Source organism: Psittacula echo (assembly GCF_963264785.1).
Source record: "Psittacula echo genome assembly, chromosome: 4".
Taxonomy (NCBI): Eukaryota; Metazoa; Chordata; class Aves; order Psittaciformes; family Psittacidae; genus Psittacula; species Psittacula echo.
Window position 1 is genome coordinate 37,444,879 of NC_137738.1, and position 19,758 is coordinate 37,464,636.

Here is a 19,758-nt window from a genome sequence, read left to right on the forward strand (position 1 = left end):
TCAAGGCACATTTTAATTGGTTCTTTATGTGTAGCCATAACACTTTTTAGTTTTCAAAGGTCTTTATCATGTTTACAAATACTCATCTACAAGTTGACATTATTTCCACAGAAAATGTTTATATATTTTTCCCAATTTTACGATAAGGGAATTGAATTTGTGAGTGCTAAGTGCTTTCTGCATTAAACTCCCAAAGGCAGTAAAAATAAGCAAATAACTGTGATGAAGCTCCTATGGTTTAGGGATTGCATGTGCCTTACAAGTAAGGTTCCTTCCTAGCTAGTGGCACGTGATGATCACAAATATGCAGAATTTCTTCTTATAGTAAGTAATTACAGTGCACCTTCAAATGTTTCTTTCTGGGAGAAGAATGTAAGTGAGGTATGTCCGAAACATGAGGGTATTTAGTGCACATAATCTTCAAACTTGTATTGTTCTGGTGTTGACACTTGGCATGTGAGGATGGTTGTGCTGCATATATATATATATATTGGTTTTTAGTCACATAGTTCTGATGTTTTGGGCCACTGAAGGATTGTTTTAAACAATCTGGTTTTGAACACAGCATTAGTCTGTTTTTATACTAAGGTTTCTCTGGAATAATTAAGAATTGCAGAACTATTGATATTGTATAAATGCATGTGATTTCTTGCTAAATAAGGACATTTATTTTCTCTGTGTGCTCAGATGTTTGTCAATGAAATGGATACAATTGAAACATCTCTGAAAGAGATGAAAGAAGTGGAGTCTGCTTTAAGAGCCCAGCCTATTGCAAGTGTAAATACTTGGCTAAAGTCTAGGCTAGTGGACTGCCAGACTCAATGGGAGAAACTGAGCAAACAGGTGAGTTCTCCATACATTGCTGGTGCTCTTGCTTGTTACTGGTATTGGTAGGATGGTGAGGAGGTGAAGTGGTGAAACAGTGGGATGAGTATGTTTTACTTGTCCCACTGTCAAAATGGCTGAAATACAACTTGACCCAGTGAATCCTTCAGAAGTTCAAATATGTTAGGGAATACCAGCACAACAGTAGTTTTGTTTGAATACATGAATTTCTTGGTATCTAACTGGAAGGAGCACAGTGAAACTCTTTAATTGTAACTAAAGATTAATTTGTTCACTTTGCCTTATGCTGCTCTTTCTGGGGTGGGTGGGAAGGAAGACACCTTCTAATTCTGTTATTCCTGAAACCTGGAATATTATTCTGGTCCTGTGTAATTTCTGCCTGCTTTCAAGCACCTTTAAAAAATAAATGGTGATAAATAGACAACCACTTCAGTCTGGTGTATTTGGTTGTATCTTTTGGGTGCAAGGTTTCTGCTGTTTGTACAAACATACTTTGATTGCAATGCCTGGCAAGTATCTGTGTTAGAGAACCTGTTGATATAGAATCCAGATTGCCTGGGTTGTGGAAAGACAGAGGGGCCTGAAGGGTGTGTTAGTGAGCTGTATAAAGATCTACCTAACCATGTGATAATTGGGATCAGAAGTTTTCCTTCCCTCTGACTTTTTCCAGGGATTTTTACCAGCTTACATGCAATGAGGAAAAGGAAGTAATTTTCTTCCTTCCCTCAGCTCTAGATTTTGTTGAGATGCTAAAAAAGGGAGCATGAATTTGTGTGCGTAAAACACTTTATTAATTAAAAAAGCCTGAAAAGGTTTTGGTAGTTAAATATTTTAACAAAGACTAGTGTTTTTTCACCTATACAAGGATATTTAAGTAACAGAGCTGCTGTTTCTTTACCTTGGATTCTAGATCGTTAGTCAGAAAAATCGCCTGTCTGAAAGTCAGGAAAAAGCTGTAAATCTGAAGAAGGATTTGGCAGAGATGCAAGAATGGATGACCCAAGCTGAAGAAGAATATTTGGAGAAAGATTTTGAATACAAGTCTCCTGAAGAGCTAGAGAATGCTGTGGAGGAAATGAAGGTCAGGAATGCCAGGTCATTGTAAAGACCTGATTAAAGAGAAGCAAAACTTGATGGCTCTGGGGGCTGACCTCTGTGGAATTATTATCCATGTGGAAAGGAGCCCAGGTCATGACAGGAGTAATGGTATTTTTCAGCTTTGTGGAATTTCTGATTTTTAAAGCACAAACTGTAAAAGCAGATGTTCTATTTGGCCATGAAGGATAGGGGTTTCATAATGAATAGCAACTTGCTCAGCTGTTGAGCCAGGCTTACTATGTTCAGCACATGAAACAGTAGGAATATGGAAACTTATTGCAAGAGATGGAATTCGAAAAAGAAAGAAAAAGTGGTATTATATTATACCTGTATAAATTAGTGTTTGTGAAAACATTCTTCTGCTTCTAGCTGTTGTTGGGCTTCAGTTTCTTGTCCCCTAGATACAGCAACTCCACATTTAGAAAAGCAGTTTAGAAAAGTTCTTTTGTAAGGTCATCTTCTGTTCCTCATATGTTGCAAACAGTGATGCTGGTCCCTGCTTCTCTAATTTTGGGACTGGTGGCCAAAGAAACTGAGAGGAAGGAGCTATTTTTGTTTCATTATAAATTGTCAGTTGAATAGATAGTTTTCGTGGATGTATGTATAAAGTAAACAAAAATGCTCTCTGCTTCTAAATCTGAGAGTTCAGGCGTATCTTCACAAATGTTTTGACTTGTATGCCCGTTATGTAAATGAGTATCCACTACACTATTACTTGGTGGAGCATAAAACGAAGATTTTTTTTTTTTTTCTCTCCCTTACAAGTACTTTGGCAAATCTGTTTGAAGTTTTGAATTGTTCTTTTCTGAAGAGGCTTTCTGAAGCAGTCTTTAACAAGTGTTTTAATATGTCTATGTCCTTTGAAGCCATTTGAGATCACGTAGTCTGACAGCCTGCTGGACACAAGCCAAGAAAAGAAAGAACCCTCTTTTCGCTAGCAGATCGGAGAAACTTTGAGTGTATTTACCTGTGTCAAATCCAGATTACATTCTATACTTTTAAATCTGGCAGATATGTCAGCGGGACAGTAAGCTGTACTGTAACACTTGCATGTCCTCTTTCATTTGCAGTAAGGATATTATGCTGGGAGTACTCTCAGGACTGGGAAATAACATTCTTTGTATATTTGACCAGGAGCATTTTTGCATAAGGCTTTGAAAAATTTCTGGCCTTGCCTAATTCTGCTTTCATTTGAAAGAGAGTGGAACTCATGCTGACATCTGAAAGAGTAGACTTAAAATGAGGCTAAATGGTTTTTGATAATCCTGCCATAAAATATGTTCCCCAGATTTTTTCATTCTCTGCTTTTCCATTAACGTTTTTTTTTTTTTTTTTTTTTGCCTTACATTTAGAAGACATCTTGAACAATATGTGCAACAATGATGCTGTCATGTACTAAATTCTACCATAAAGTCTTATATATCAGAACTACTTCAGCTCCATGAAACTGTCCTTGAAACCTGAAAAGAAAGAGATATGGGACAGTCTCTTTTTCTGGAGATTTTTAGTTGTCCTGACAGAGACAGGCTTGGACTTTTCTGTGTGACCTGTCTTCCAGCTATCCTTCTTCCAGAATTCTGGTTAGGGCAAAATTCAACAACTGATAATGTGATTTCTCCAGGTCTGTGTGTTGGGAGTTGTATTGTGCTTATCCTTTGTATTTGTTACCGAGCGCCTCTCAGTGCATTTGAGTTGAAGGAATTCTTCTAGCAGTCCTTTTTGCATGTTCCTGTAGCTCATCCAACAGCTGTGGGAAAGGTCCTAACTTTGTAATTGCATGTGTCCTAGTAATTGCATGATCTTTCCTGGATAACTCTAGGAGATAATTACTGAGCTCTGAGACTCATGACTTCCTTTTTGTCCCCAATATGCTTGTTTTTAGCAAACCAACTTTTTCTTTTTTTTAATAGTTTTTTTTTTTCTTTTTCGTATCTGTATGCTAGTGTATAAATAGCACTGAACTTCATCTTTTTTGTTTTGAGTCATGAATGTTTAATGAAAAAAACATAAGTAGTAAATGTGACTCTATGTTTAATGCAATAGGATTTTTCAATGCTTACTAACATAAGCTAAATTCCATGCAAGTTCGTGGCATATGTTGTTGTGCTGAAACTCAAGAATACTTCAGCATCAACACTTCCAAGGCTAAACTGCTGGTCTTTGATTTGAGTGATGAATAACTGACCATATGGCACTTGAGTGCTGATTGTGTAATACATTCCTTTGGGCAGAGGGCAAAGGAGGATGTGCTGCAGAAGGAGGTGAGGGTGAAGATTCTCAAAGACAACATCAAGATGCTGGCTGCCAAAGTGCCGTCTAGCGGTCAGGACCTGGCAACTGAGCTGAATGTTGTGCTGGAAAACTACCAGCTACTGTGCAACCGGATCCGGGGAAAATGCCACACGCTGGAGGTAAGAATGGTAGCTCTCAACTTAGTAAAGTGGAAGCAAGTGGCACAAGAAGAATGGAGAAGGACACTGAAAATGCCGAATTTTATCACTGAATCCAGTGGCTTAAGCATAAACACATTTTGCTATGGCTTCTTTCCAAGATCACTTTCCCTTGAGATGACATCCAAAGGAATCCATGAGACATCATCTAGCTTTGCTTTTATAATCTCTATTGTAGTCAACACATGCAAATAAGTAACCTTGTCCTGCAGCTCTGTTATCAATCTGTGTTCTTCCAAAATGACGAAAACAAACTTCTAAAAAAACTTCTGAGATTAAAACTTGAAATATGATAATAAGAACATGTTGATTATAGATTGGGGTAGGTTGTGTATGTCCTGTCTTTCAAGAAGAGTGGATGCATTTTGTTACGTTGTTAAATCATTGTAAAAATCTGATTGTTAGTGATAAATTTAATGTTAATTTGGAGACTCCTATGTGTATTTTTCTTGTTTCTTTTTATGTTGCTGTTATAGTTGAAGGTTTTTCTGTTGACAGCTTACTGACCCATCACATGTTTTTGAATATTTTCTCTTTGCCTGTTTCACGCAAACATCTCAGAAACGTAATTTCTTTAAGCTGTTCATAGGGTGCATGAGCTATGCCTGGCATTCTAAGCTAATCTGTGTGTTTTTTCTGTTGCTCCTAGGAGGTGTGGTCCTGTTGGGTTGAGCTGCTGCAGTACCTTGATTTAGAAACAGCTTGGCTAAACAATCTGGAAGAAAGCGTGCAAATGACAGAAAGTCTGCCTGATAAGTTGGATGCTGTCAATGATGCTCTTGAGGTATTGTAGTCATTCTGTTGGATCAGTAACTGTTCAGATAGCTTTGGTTAAAAAAAACCCTCATAAATTCTATATTTCAATAGAATACTGAAATACGTGGAAAGTGGTGAAATCACCATCCCTGAAAGTGTTCAGAGGCTGTGTAGACAAAGCCCTTAGTGGCATGGTTTAGGGGTGGACTTGGCAGTCTTGGGGTAACGGTTGGACTTGATCTTGAAGGTCTTTTACAACCTAGTTGACCCTATATGTTGAATATTCTGGTTCTTCAGGTTAAATGAACATATTACTCTGAATCTGGAATGGGTATTTGTAAGATCTTCTATCAAAAGCTGAGTTTTGCTGTTCATGATTCTGCCATACTTGGTACCGTGATAAAACTGTATGCTCTTTCCTGTCCTGTGTAAATTGATTAATTCCTTCCAGCACTGTAGTGTAAAATGATGTGAATAGATGAGAAGTGCTGTGAAGCTTAATTATCTAAAGGAAAATGTCCACTGTAGTTGCCTTGTGCCGTCATGGATTAAGCCATAACTAATTCATGCTTTTAGAGAACTCTCAAGACATTTGAAGTGTAAAACTTCAGTGCATAGAGCCAGATTTCCACCTCTGAAAATGCAGTAATACTCAGTGTCTTGACCTTTAAAATTTTTTCTGTTAATTAGTCTCTGGAATCAGTCCTGCGTCATCCAGCTGATAATCGAACCCAGATTCGGGAACTTGGGCAGACACTGATTGATGGAGGGATTCTTGATGATATCATCAGTGAAAAATTGGAGGCTTTCAATGCCCGCTATGAGGAATTGAGTCACTTGGTAAGAATCTGGGGCAGGGTTTGAAGTAGTCTGGGTTTTTCAGCTCAGTGGTCTGAAATGATTCTTATTAGCTAGCTGAATTCGTAGATGCAGGACTGCAATACAGGAGAAGAGGGAAAACCTTCAGTGTTGTCAGCTGTTTTCAATTGAAAATAATGCCCTAATAGCAAGATGCTTTCTCCACCCTCCTGGACTTGAGTCAGGTTTTGTTTTGCATACTTGCACACCCTTGCACTGTGAGGAACCCCTGGTATTTTTCCAAGTAATTTTGACAAAAAGGAAATTCCAGTTGCAAGGGGGACAGCTCAGAAACTGAGGTTAATATTCACCTCCTACTGCCATAAATACTGATGAGCTGCTCACTGACTGTAAAAATAAGAAACATAAGTGACATTTTCACCCTTTAAAATAGCTAGGAAGTAGTTGCACTGAAATAAGGAACAGAAGGAAAAAATTATTTTCATTGCCCATGTATTATGTTGTCTCCTTCTTGTATTTCCCTATCCTGTACACCTAGCAGCAGACCTCTACTATGCCACTGTTTTTCAGTTACTAGTATGAATCACTGCAGGCTTCAAAAATTGTTGCCTTCTAAGGCTTGCTTTTGCCTTTTTTTTTTTTTTTTTTTTTTTAGGCAGTCCTCCTGGCATAGGATTTTTTGGGTCTCCCCTACCTTGGGTGGAAAGTTTAATATAATTCCTATTGAATTACTGCTCCATTTTGTTTCACCTTTCTGTCTCACTCAGGCGGTGAGCCGGCAGATCGCCTTGGAACAGCAGCTTCAGACCATGAGGGAAACGGACCACATACTGCAGGTCCTGCAGGAAAACTTAGCAGAGCTGGATAGACAGCTGACATCTTACCTGACTGACAGGGTAGATGCTTTTCAGATGCCCCAGGAGGCCCAGGTATTGCAGCATAGCTTTTCACTACAAAAAATACTGAAATATCTCATAATAGTGCTCAGCCTAGACTCGGTAATTCGAAAAGGCTTCATTTCAGTCCTGTGCTGATGCACTAGGTGATATCTTTTGTAATCTGAATTGGTTTCCTGTTTTAAGAAGGTTGTATTGAATAACAATCTTAATGGCTTTCAGTTTAGCAAGCTGTCACCAAACCCAGAATATTTAAAATCTGGTAGTGTTTAAATTTTACAGAGTGGATTTACTTCTGGTGGATGATAGGTGGTAAGCAGGTTCCTCTTCCCTTCCCTGCAAACGACTTGTAACGTTTTTTTCCTGTTTCTATGATGTGGCAGAAAATTCAAGCTGAGATTGCAGCTCATGAATCCACCTTAGAAGAGCTCAAGAAAAGTGCTCGCACTTTCCCTCCTGCTTCTCCTGAATGCAGGTCTCCTCGGGGTGGAACTCAGCTGGATGCTCTGCAGGTAAAAATGAGAGTCACACTAAGAATTCAAATGTGAAAAGCTTCTGGTTTTCAATTACACACTGCTGTTGTCAGCCTATAAATTGCTTGGTGCGGTCAAGCGAACCTCAGAAATAAATAGTATATGCTTTTACATGTTTTCATTAGGAAACAAGCAGTACTGGATGAATTGAGTAAGGAAGTTTAAGTTTCATAAGTATGTTTAAGTTTCATAAGTATCATGGGATAAAAGCTGCAAGTCAGAAAGTTTATCTGTTTTAGTAGAATGGATATTTTGAAAGTGTATGATGCAGAATTATAGCTCTCTTGCACCTCAGGTGGAGAGTAGGAATAGGTGATAAAATTTGGCTTGGCAAATAGCATTGCCATGTATACTGACTTGTGGTGGCATGAGAGGTGGGTTAGAATCTGGGGGGGGGGGGGGGGGGAGATGCTTTAAATGTTATTTTTTTTAAGTGCAATGTTAATTTAAGACATTCTATTAACATGATGTTCATTAAAATAGAGAAAACTCCGAGAAGTATCTACAAAGTATCAGCTTTTCCAGAAACCAGCCAATTTTGAGCAGCGCATGTTAGATTGCAAGCGGGTGTTGGATGGCGTAAAAGCAGAACTTCATGTCTTGGATGTGAAGGATACTGACCCAGATGTAATCCAGGCTCATCTGGACAGGTGCATGGTAAGTATGCAGTGCTTGGGAGTGTTTCTTTCTTGTGTGATTTTTCTTGCCTAAACTCTCTCCTGAGGAAATTTTTCTGAGAGTCCTGATAGAACTGTTACAACTCTTTGCAAAACACCAGCAAAACAATCGGTAACTAAAACCCTCTAATTCTCCTGTGTGAGAATGGGGACATAGAAGAAGTGGACTGTTGATCACAGATAGAGTGGAACAGCTGAGGTTTTATGAACTCCCTTCCCTGGTTCATTCTTATGTTATGGAGAAGTATCACTCCAGGGGCAAGTCAGCTTCGGTTTCAGTATTCGAACAAAACAAGTACTATGTATAATATCAAGTAGAGATCACAACGTTAGCCTTGCTACACGTGGTGATGCTACAGAGTGCTAAATTATTGGAATAATTCTTTTTCTCGGTTGGTGAAAATTAAAACCAGAATAAAATGCGGAACGTCGGGAGTTTGAAATCTGAGCAGACACTGCTCTTAATCCATGGCTCGGAGTTTAAATGCAGTCAGGGTCAGGTCCCCAAATGAAGCAAAGTCTGAAAATCTGCACTACAAATTGATCACTAACATACATATTTGTGTTTTTAGAAACTCTATAAGACCCTCAGTGAGGTGAAGTTGGAGGTTGAAACTGTCATCAAGACAGGAAGGCAAATTGTACAGAAACAACAGACAGATAATCCCAAAGGGATGGATGAACAGTTGACAGCATTGAAATTTCTTTATAATGACTTGGGGGCACAGGTAAGAAAAACAAATGTATGTATGAACATTTGTCTGCATATAAATTCCCTTCTTTATTGTTTTGATCTCAGATGCTGTTATAAGTTTGATTATGAAGCTGATTCCGTATAGGCTAGTGGCTATAATCAAAAGCAATCAGTTGAGAGATTAAGTATTACACTTAACAGTTCTTTAGTTGTGCAATGCCCCTGTGCTCACAGAGTGTTCCTGAAGAGAAGGTAGCCTCAAAGAAAGAAAGGGTCACAGAGGTTTCATCATTCAAGCAAAACTGGTCTGCTAGTCATTGAAGCCTTTGAGCATTTTTGTACCTTCTCTGTGAAATAGCCTGCAAGATAATTTGCTATCAGATTGTCATATGAAGTTTGAGTTGATGTAAATGGTCAGCATGAATTGTTTTAGGACGTGTCATGCTGGTTTGTAATTGTAATCCATCTAAAGGGTTGCCTGCAGAGGTTGTGGAGTCTACTTCTCAGCAAATACTCAATAGCCACCTGGACAGGATACTGTACAACCTACCCTAGGTAAATTTGCTTTGGCCAGGAGGTTTGGTTTAGATGATCTCAAGAGGTCCCTTCCAACCACAACCATTCTGTGATTTTGGTTGCCCTTGGTATGAAAAGAGAAAATGCAGGCAAACATGTATTTCCCATGAACTGCATTAAATATGATTTGAAAAATTTTCTTAGTAATGTGTAGTTATTTATCAAAGCATTTAAAAATGTTTAAACCCTTAGGGGATGGGGGGAAATGGGGGAGGAAATATGATTCTTTTCCTACCTAAATTAAGGCAGAAGTCCAAGCAGACTTATGCCTTTTCAGTGCTCTGTGAATGAAGCTGTGGATAAGTGGCCAGATCACATTGTTGAAATGGGCTCTAGGAAATTTTATTGTTGTAAAGTGGAGAATGCTCACAAAGGTGTGGATTCTAGTGGAACCTGTACATCTATAATGCAGAAAGCATGTAGACAAGAAATTGGGGAAAAGATAGAAGGGCAGAGTTACTTGCAAACTGATGTTATGATTTAGCTTATGAGCTGAGACAGAGGGCATTTTTTTGAAATGTCAGTTGATTCTGACTGCTATGGTTGGATTTATTCTCAGGTCTGTGTTAGTTTTCCCAGACTAATTGTGTAGCCCGTACGAAATCAAATTGATTATATGGCAGCAAACATCAAATTTCATATTCACTTTACTGAGATGCTTCCATGGGCAGACTAGATGTTCAGTGAATTTTTCTTTGCAGCTTTCTCCTAACAGGTCTATCAAAATAATAAAAGGAGAACTAAATTTTACCTGTGTGACTGACTGGATTCTATTTCCCCTTGAATTTCAGTTAAGCGATCATAATAAACAAAGTTTAAACATCAATTTGGTTATTAGAAACTACAAATAGTTGGTATGCAGGTTTCTTTGTCTCCTTTAAGTGTATCTTAATTTAAAATTATTCCAGTTTTATATGTTCTGCTTTATTCTGCTCTGTATAGTAAGATGTAGATATCTATGAATGATTTTTCTTTTCAGTGTGCTTCCCTAATGCAAGATAGTGTTATGATACAATGATTTTATATATTTGGGAGGATATTTCTGCTAGCTAGCACTTTTGGTTTTATTATCTTTTAAAATCTAGGTTTGTTTTCTTTTTTTCTCCCTTTTCTTTTTTTTTTTTCCTAGGTGACAGAAGGAAAACAAGACCTCGAAAGAGCATCCCAGCTGGCACGCAAAATGAAGAAAGAGGCTGCCTCTTTGTCAGAGTGGCTAGCGACCACTGAGGCTGAGCTGGTGCAGAAGTCCACTTCAGAGAGCTTGCTTTCTGATCTGGACTCAGAAATTGCCTGGGCCAAAGTAAGCACACTCTAAATGTGTATAGAAGAGATTTTTAACGTTATGTCAATACTGTGTAGAATAGTACACGGTATTTAACATAGGCTGTTAATTTAAATCCCTGTAAGTTGTTTCTAAACCTTTTCTATCATGAAATTTTAGAAGATCTAGTAGATGATTTTTCAGTACCGTACTGACACTTATCCGTTTCATCTCTGACATCTTGCCTCAAACTCTTAGTGAAATGTTAAAGGTCCTACTACATATTTGGTATGTATTTACATATATGTGGTGTATCACAACATGGACTCAAGTTGATGAGGAGATTCAAATCCAACTTTATTACAATCAAGCCCTTTTTTTCCCCTTTTTCGGTACTTTCCCAACCTGCACAAACATGCCGTGTTCAATCTCATTGGCCCCTGTAAAACCCTCCAGGTAAATAGTCCAATCACAATGCTGAGCGCATGCTGTCCACACGACAGCAGTTTTGCTCCCCTGGCACAGACCCTCTCACAACCCCCACATCGTCTGGCTCCAACTGAGACTCCCACCACAACGACATCCCTCCAAGGCTTGTTCTTCGACCTTCCCTGTCCTTCAACGTTCCAACTTATCACCCCAGGGCTTCTTAAGCATCTAGGCCTCAGAGCTCATTCCCAAACTGTTTTTCATGCAAATCTTATCGCCTTCACTCTCCACACATATATATTAGGTAGGTATTTAAGCAACTTTCTATATCTCTAGCACAGTTCGTAAATGTAATAACTATAAGCAAATATAATTTTGGGCAGGGTCAAATATTTTACTAGCAGAGGAAACTAGTCAGTGGCAATTTAAATGAAAAATTGAGTGTGTAACTTTTCATTGAAACAACTTTGTCTTCATAATTGTGACTTTGCAAAACAAAAAGCTCCTATAATTCCTTATTTTCTTTCATCTATATATTGGAACTATTCATGGAAGCAGGTGAATATGTTATAATTATTCTGAAGCAAAGTATGTATTTTCTCACACTATATAAACTTGTGTATGTAGTAGGTTGAGTTAGCAACACATCTCAGTTGATGTGGTTCAGTAATACTGATCTTTACAGTCGTTGTTTTCTATCACTTTTTACTTTTGGAGTAGGTCTGTGTACAATCTTGAAAGCTTACCAAATTACGAAACGATCTAATTATATCTTGTTCTCATCATTTCATTTGGGATTAACAATTATTATCATTGTACTTCTGCTGTGGCAGTATTCCTGAGATTTCTTTCCAAACAAGCATGTAAATACTTATTGAAATATACTTACTATATATTTGAAGGCAGTGGAAATAGTTCATGAGCTCTTATGCTGTGCCACCAGGAACCCTTTATGTTGCATATGAAGTTGTCCTTCCTGTCTTAAGGTTTTCTAGGCGTGATTTTAAGATGTAGTAACTTAGGTGTTTGTTTCTGTTTGGAAGATAAGAAGTTACAATAATATAATAAATTATTTACTTCACAGCTAATAAGATGCTCAAGGAGCTCCAGATGCTCGTTGTGATTAACTGCATTCTTCCCCACACTGTACACTCTTTGATGCTTTCTAAATAACCAGATATTATCAATAATAATATTATTGATCTTTTATGGCAAGAAGTGCTATTTTCCACATTGAAATCACATACTGATATTGAATAGATGACACAGTTGATTTGTATGTTTGTACACCTTTTTTTCAAAGAAGATTTTTCAAATTTTTTTTTTTTTTTTAGATTAAAGCTATTTAGAAACAGAGATGACTTTGAAAAATTATTAGAGCTAAAGATACATATATTTACATGTCTTCATGTAGGTATGTAACACTAGGGCTTCTGTAATACGTAGCAAGTGAATTGAACATCTGCACTAACGAGTGGTAGTGGTGGTTCACAAGAACATTCAGCCTTGGCCTACCACTTTTCTCATTGACAACTGTAAAACTACTTTAATAGAAAAAAACAGAGAAAACTGAAGTGTCTCTCGAAAATTGCATTCTCTGGTGCTTGATGGTGCAAAAACGAACCTTTTAAAATTGGACCTGTGATATGATGTGTTTGCTTTGCCTACATACTGAAAAGGAACTGAAAAGATATTGTAAAACAACAAAACGGAAAGGTCTCAAGCTAAGTTATTCAGGACACTTACATGCGTTGTGCATGATCACTCAAAAAGAGATCAGTAAATACATAGAGTGTGTATAAACAGAAAGTGATTCTACTTGGTTTATTTTTTTTTTCGTCAGGTGGAGATCATTTATGATACTATTTGTTTCCTATGGAAGTAAAAACCTGTCTCCCTTGCTCTTGTGATTTGTGATAGTGTGCAGTGCTGATGGCTCCTCTTGTTTCAGAATGTGCTGAGGGAGCTGGAGAGGAGGAAAGCTGATCTGAAGAGCATCACAGAAAGCTGCACTGCGCTCCAAGCTCTGGTGGAAAGGAGTGAGACTCCTTTGGAGGAGAAGCTGTGTGTCCTTAATGCTGGCTGGAGCAGAGTTCGGACCTGGACCGAGGACTGGTGTGACACCTTGTTGGTATGTTGCACATTGGAGAGAGATCCAGGGTGGTTCTCCCTGCACACCGTTGGAGCAATTGCAGTTCTTACTTGTCTCACTTAGCTGTGATGTGAGACTTCCATGGTCCCCCATAGACATAAAAGAATGTAGAATGAGTATCAGGTTACTCTGTAGATGGGAGATATGAGTTGAGGTTATAGATAATGAAGAAGATGAGAAACTGTTTTGCAAGTGTTAGATGTGCCGTTAGGCATTGGTGCCATGTGGTTGGTAGTAGTAGGTATTGTTGAGATGAAAATACAGAATCTGGATGTCAGGGTGATGAAACTAAGTAAATATCCCAGGCAGACAGTTAGTTTGACCTACTGGGAATAACCTGTTTAGTTGTAGAGAGTAAAACTAGCTTTAACTTTATTTTCCTTTTGCCTTTTTCCTGGCTTCAGTGCTAGGATTCTTTTTCTGGGTTCTTACTCTCCCTATACTTTGTGATGTAATTCCTCTTTTCTATAGAATTACTAAGCATATGGTTAGTAAACACTTTTCACGCATCTGTTTTAATTTTTCTTTCCTTTCTCCCTGCTTTTTATGTGCCATACATTGAATTTTTAATCTTTTGTCCTTACTTACAAATTTTGCTCCTTATACCTCTTTCCTGCTAATGTTTCATTACGTTCTCTTTTGCTACACCAATAATGCTAGCCTTTTGTGTTCACTTGTCATTTAGCTGTTAATACAATTCTTGCTACCCTGATGCATAGAGGTAACTTTTGAAATTATCCTGAAAGGGAGCCTCTATCATCACATATAGACTCAGCAGGTTGTGAGGCATACAAGCCTTCATGAAACTATTAATGGGCTTATTCATTAATTTGTAGTAACTGATTCTGACAGATTAAAATGATGGGAAAAAAGCCACCAGTTTATAAAGTGTCATTTGTTTTGTAACAGGTTAATTAGAGCCCAGCTTCTCTTTATGTAAGTTTCTATAAGCTCATGAATTTATTAATGTAACTAGAAAACAAAAGGAACTAGCCCCAAAGGATTGGTTTCCATGAGACTGCTCTTTATTCAGCCTGAAAGAAACCTCTGTGCCAGCTCCAGCATGAACAGAGTGTTTTTTGTGCCGATGGATTTCCTTGAGACCCTGATGATGGCTGTTTAATGGACAATTGGTAACTCATTAGTGGTGCTCAGCAAAGCACTTGGGGACCCTCTGTCAGCCTATTGCTCCTTCAGACAGCCCATAAAAGCAGGTGTTTAAGAGTATGCCAAGTCGGAGTTGAGGCTAATAGCATCTGTTTGGCTAAATAAATGGAAGAGTAAGTGTACTGTACAGTCTAAAGCTGCAAGTTTTGCTAAATGGACATGAAACAGTCTACAACTGGTGCTAGTACCACACTGGTGCTTTCAGATAGATAAGGTGTTTCTGTTTCATTCAGATAGTTATGGCAGTTCACATTCAGAAGCCCCTGAAATGGGCTGAAAAAGTGGAAACTTTGGTGTTATACCTACATGATGAGCTCTCTGCATCTTATCCAGTCCTACTGCGAGTCTGATAATGCAGTGATGTCCACATTAGTAGTCAGGTAGTTTACCCTTATTTGTAAATGCTCTAAGGATGATCTACAACTAAAAACATTCTAACTTATGCTCATGTCTGGTGATGAATGTCCTTGTGCTGACTTTTTAGGTTGAATTGTTCTTTCCCTAGGTGAAACTTCAAGTTTCTTGTTGTTATAGAGTGCAATCATAAGGCTGCTTTCTCTTTCCTCCTCTCCCCTAGTTTTGTTACTCTAAAAGATCAAAGCTTAGCAACCCTTTCTGGGATAAGAAGCTCTGCTTAAGCAGGATGGTACTTCTCTGAATCTGACAGTGTTGTTTTGTCACTAAGAATAATATGTTGTTTCTGTCTCTGGCACCTAATATTATAATTTCCAACTGCATATGAAAGCAGACCTAATTAACTTGTCTACAGTGTGGTGATTTTTCTTAAGAGGAAGAAGTATTTTAACGTAATCGGTAACATATCAAAACCAGACTATTACAACTTGTCGAATTTGGTGTAACCTCTTTTCAATAAAAAAAAATAAATGCAACATCAACTGCACATAACACACAGTATTGTATCTGCTAGTGAGAGCTGAAAAAATGGTGGGTTTTTGCTTGGCTGAGATGTGGTCTGGCTGTAATGTTGTAATACATTGTCTGTCTTTAGTTGGACAAACCACCTCAGCTATTTCTATTTCCCTTTTTGTGAGTTAGGAACAATATCATCAAAGCATCTAGAAAGAAAATTGAATTCTTGTAGATACTTATTGAAGGTGAAAGGTACAATCTAATTTTTGGTGTTCTTTTCCAAGGTGTATGCATAACACTTTATTCCATTGTTCTCCTTTTTACTTACAGTTGTGGTTTTGGCAGGGTTTGTTGTTGGGGCTTTTTGTGGATATGAGGATTTTTTAGAGTTTCTCTCACTGATGTATTTTTTAAATCTTTTTTCCAGAATCATCAGAGCCAGCTGGAAATATTTGATGAAAATGTTGCCCACATAAGTACCTGGTTGTATCAGGCTGAAGCCCTGCTGGATGAAATTGAGAAAAAGTCAGCAAGCAAAAAGGAGGAAACTGTGAAGGTAGGAAATGCTGCTGTCAAGTAACCACTTCTGGGTTCTAAGTGACATCAAGTCAGGTTTGTTGCCATATTTTATATATATATTTTTTCCTTTCCTAGGGTAATCATTTGCATTTTCTTTCAATCCTTAGCGCTTAACATCTGAATTGGATGATGTTAGCCTTCGAGTGGATAATGTGCGTGATCAGGCTATCATCCTGATGAACGGTAGGGGGGTGTCATGCCGTGAACTGGTTGAACCCAAACTCGCAGAACTGAACCGAAACTTTGAGAAGGTCTCTCAGCACATCAAAAGTGCCAAGGTGAGGATGAGCAAGCCCCAAATCATGCTGGCGTGTGTGTGTGTGGGTGTATCTATGCCAAAATGATGGCAAATAGCTGTGTTAGAACAACACTTCACTGCTTTTGATTCTCTTCTAAGTGTAGATATTTATATGCAAAAATTGACAGACTGATTTTAGACTGCCTTTTTTTTTTTTTTTTTTTAATCTGAGTAACGAGAACTTAAGTTGCAAGGGAAAATGTACTGATAACTGTGTTATAAAGATTCAGGAAAATGTATATATTGCAGTACATATCTATATGAGCTACAGAACAACACCATAAACTAATGTGATTGGAGGTTTTTTGTTTGCTTTCAGACCAAAATGCTGAGATTGAAGTTTGAAGGTAGAAGCTTAGTAATACCTATCAACACTGTGTCCAAACTATCTCTCAGTGTCAGATCAAAAACTTGCAGTTTGTTTTTAATGCTGATATCTGCTGGTCCTACAAACTGTTCTGCCTGTTCATGGAGAATTGGTTCAAATCATTAAACTGTGTGACAGCTCAGACAAAATTTCCAGCTTGAATAAAGTTTTATTTTGCTTTGCAGATGCTTGTTGGGCAAGAACGACTTCCTGTCACGTCAGAGCCCCGCGAGGTCAGAGTAGTTTTTCCAGACCTAGAAAAATTTGAGAGTGACATCCAGAGTATGTTAAAAGTTGTGGACAAGCATCTGGAGTTGAGTGGGGAAGACGAAAAGGTTTGTGAACTAACTCCCTTTCTATTTTGTCCATGTGTTACATTCCTCAAGACTGAGAGGGAATTCTTCTAAGAAAATCTTTTTAAGACAGGAGTAGAAAAATGAAAGGAATTGCTAGGTTGTTGGAAACACTGCACGATTCTCCCATAGTTTTTCCATAGCTGCTGCCTCTTGGTTGGTGCACTGAGAGTAGCTCATCATACTTCGGTCTGCATTTTCATCCTTTTTTTTTTAATTCAGGTGGTAAACTTGGATTTTCATTTATCTTCTCTCTTCAACTCAAAGTTGTTTTTTTTTATCAGGAATCCTTCCTGTAAAAATAAGAGTGCGCGAACTTTTTTTTTCTTCCTTATTTCTTAATGTCTGACTGTCTGAACTTGTGTTGAAATGATTACTTAATGCTGCTAAGACTCTTACTATGTGTTTGGCAATTTTGGGCCTCTTTTACACTGAATAGATTTTATTTCCCTTTAAATTTATACTTGTATGTCATATTGAATCACTGTTCATAGGTCAGGTCAGTGGATGCTTGTGAGATGAGGTACAAGTAAGAATGTTGTAATATAGTTTATAGGAAGTTCACATGAAAACTTGGAACAAAATTGGACTTTTTTTGACTTTTCCTAGATTCTTATCTAGTCTCTGCTATTCACCAGTATAAAATTGTTTTATTTTTGTTCATATCTAATTGCCTATGGTTCGTATCACGATGTCCTTGTTGCCTACAAAATTGGGTGAAGTCCTGCCAGGCCACTCTAGCTGCTTTCCTTTTAAGCACATGAAATGCTATAAACTGAGCTGGAAAGCTTAATATAAGTATATGGAAAATGGCATGTGTACTACAGAAAGCAATTTTTAAAAGTTCTGTAGGGAAGGACCTATTGCTATAGAACATATGCTTCCCTTTGTGCTGTTTTTATATTATGCTTTTCTGCTCTGAGCTTGCTTATTATTGTCAAGGAATGTTTAGAAAAATGGAGCTGAAGTCACAGCATCCTCTTGATGTGGCTGTCTACTGCTGCCTCATTGACTGAGCTTCAGGCAGGGCATCTCTTTATGAAGTTTATGGAATGACCAGGTTGGATTTTAGGATTTGGTAGTTGTGGTGGAGAATCTCTGCCTGAATTTGGCTCATGTTTGGATAATAAGCAGTAGTTTGGTACCATTGCTGTTAATATCTGAGCAGGTAATAAATTCATTTTGGAAACCATAGCTGAGCTTTCTGAAGATAATACAGAATTGTATCTTTTAGTTGGATCAAGAAAGAACTCAGATTGAAGAAGTTTTACAGAGAGGAGGGCAGTTCTTACAGCAGCCTATGGAGGACCATAAGAGAGAGAAGATACGCATACAGCTGTTGCTTCTGCAGAAAAAGTACAAGAGTTTGCAGGTATGATTATGATAGTAACTATAGCTAAAGCTCTTTTATGCATTTGTCCCTTTGTCATCCCACTTGCAATCTGGTTATGGCTTTTTTAGTGTATAAGATTCTCTGGGAAATAGCTAAATGTGCTTACAAATAGTGTGACTCTCTGAATCTTTGCAATCCAGAGTATGAATTTTGTCATTCCAAAGTTTTAGGGGAGTGGTTTTGATTTTTAAAGTCCTTTTCACAGCTTCACAGAGGGCCACTCTGTATGTATTTACGCAGATGGGTACAGACATTTGGACATTTGCTTTACTTGCTGTGTAAAGAGTGACTACATAGACACGTGTACACAAATATATTCATTGAGTTCTCAGCTGAAGAGGTTTCTGTGATGAATAAGTCTGCTTCTGAACTCCTCTTACTTCCTATGGAGAGGGTATTATCAGCAATTGTGGACTCTAGAATGTTGTGGTACTTTCATACACATGCTGTATCAAAAATGTTCCTGTGTAGAACAATGGGGATCTGTATTATACTGCTTTTAGCTCACCTGTTTGTATCATATTGGAGATGGTCAGGTGAGCTGTAGCTCCATAGGCAGGGTAGGACCCTCAGGCTACCTTTGATTACATGTCTGTGCAGATAAATAGGGTATAGCTATTAAAAAAGAAAAAAAAGGCTGCTATTGCATATTTTGTAATTTGCTTCTTCAAATGGATCCCTCAAGTATTTTTTTGATTTTTTTTTAATAAATAAGATCTATTCTGTTCACTACTTCCTTCTTGCACTATATTTTCCTAATGCACTGGACTGTAGGAGTGCAGACCATTTCAAAGGAGGCAGGTGTTGGAAATATCTCCAGTGTTTTCCCAGTATAAGAAAGAGCACGACAGTCTAATGAAGTGGCTGGATGAGGCTGAGCACCGTCTGCCAGGGCTGCAAGGTGTGGAAGATGAACAAAAACTACAGGTAAATGAAACTTTTTTAGGAGCAAATAGTGAATGCTCTGTATGAGCTGTAGAGATCCATACGTTAGGGTCTTACGGCTGTTTGATACATACTCGGACACAAGTGTTTTCAAACTGTCAGCATTCATTTTTCATTAGGAAATTGTCTGTGTATACTAGTTTGGGATTTCTCCATAGTCATCATAGGTCCAGAATGTCCCAGCCATCAGGCCCAAGTTTTAGAATGTGATCTGGGCAGTGTGGTTGACTCAGGACAGTTTCTCTTGTTAGTCTTGCTCATGGGGATTATGCTTAGCTCTTTCTGACACCCTGGCTCAAGCAGGGTATCAAATGGGATCACCAACCTTATTCAATGTCTGGTTGGTGCAGGTATGACAAAAGCCTTGTTTGAAGCTCAAACTCAGTGTCTCTGCAGCCTGTGGTCTGGATTTTTTTAACTTCTCTAGTGCTGCCTTTCATGGCCTTGAGTGCTTAGGGAGTGATAACTACCCTCATGATTGATACTACTGTATACAACAATTAATAAAAATGACAAAGGTTGAAGTATTTCTAATAATGCGTGTGTGGAGTTCTTGACAGTTTTACAACTGATTTAATAGGATGTCAGGGTCTGATAAA

At 38.1% G+C, this 19,758-nt stretch overlaps 1 protein-coding gene across 1 annotated transcript in view; it reads left to right on the plus strand.

Moving 5' to 3' along the window:
• Nucleotides 1-19,758, plus strand: part of UTRN (utrophin) — a 404,863-nt gene that overhangs the window by 138,529 nt on the left and 246,576 nt on the right. The window contains exons 31-46 of the mRNA XM_080615656.1: nt 688-843; nt 1,757-1,927; nt 4,176-4,355; nt 5,044-5,178; nt 5,841-5,990; nt 6,737-6,898; nt 7,249-7,377; nt 7,882-8,055; nt 8,648-8,803; nt 10,475-10,645; nt 12,987-13,166; nt 15,652-15,780; nt 15,911-16,081; nt 16,654-16,803; nt 18,056-18,193; nt 18,989-19,141. Coding sequence (XP_080471782.1) covers nt 688-843; nt 1,757-1,927; nt 4,176-4,355; nt 5,044-5,178; nt 5,841-5,990; nt 6,737-6,898; nt 7,249-7,377; nt 7,882-8,055; nt 8,648-8,803; nt 10,475-10,645; nt 12,987-13,166; nt 15,652-15,780; nt 15,911-16,081; nt 16,654-16,803; nt 18,056-18,193; nt 18,989-19,141 — 2,505 coding nt within the window. The remainder of the gene's footprint in view (nt 1-687; nt 844-1,756; nt 1,928-4,175; nt 4,356-5,043; nt 5,179-5,840; nt 5,991-6,736; nt 6,899-7,248; nt 7,378-7,881; nt 8,056-8,647; nt 8,804-10,474; nt 10,646-12,986; nt 13,167-15,651; nt 15,781-15,910; nt 16,082-16,653; nt 16,804-18,055; nt 18,194-18,988; nt 19,142-19,758) is intronic.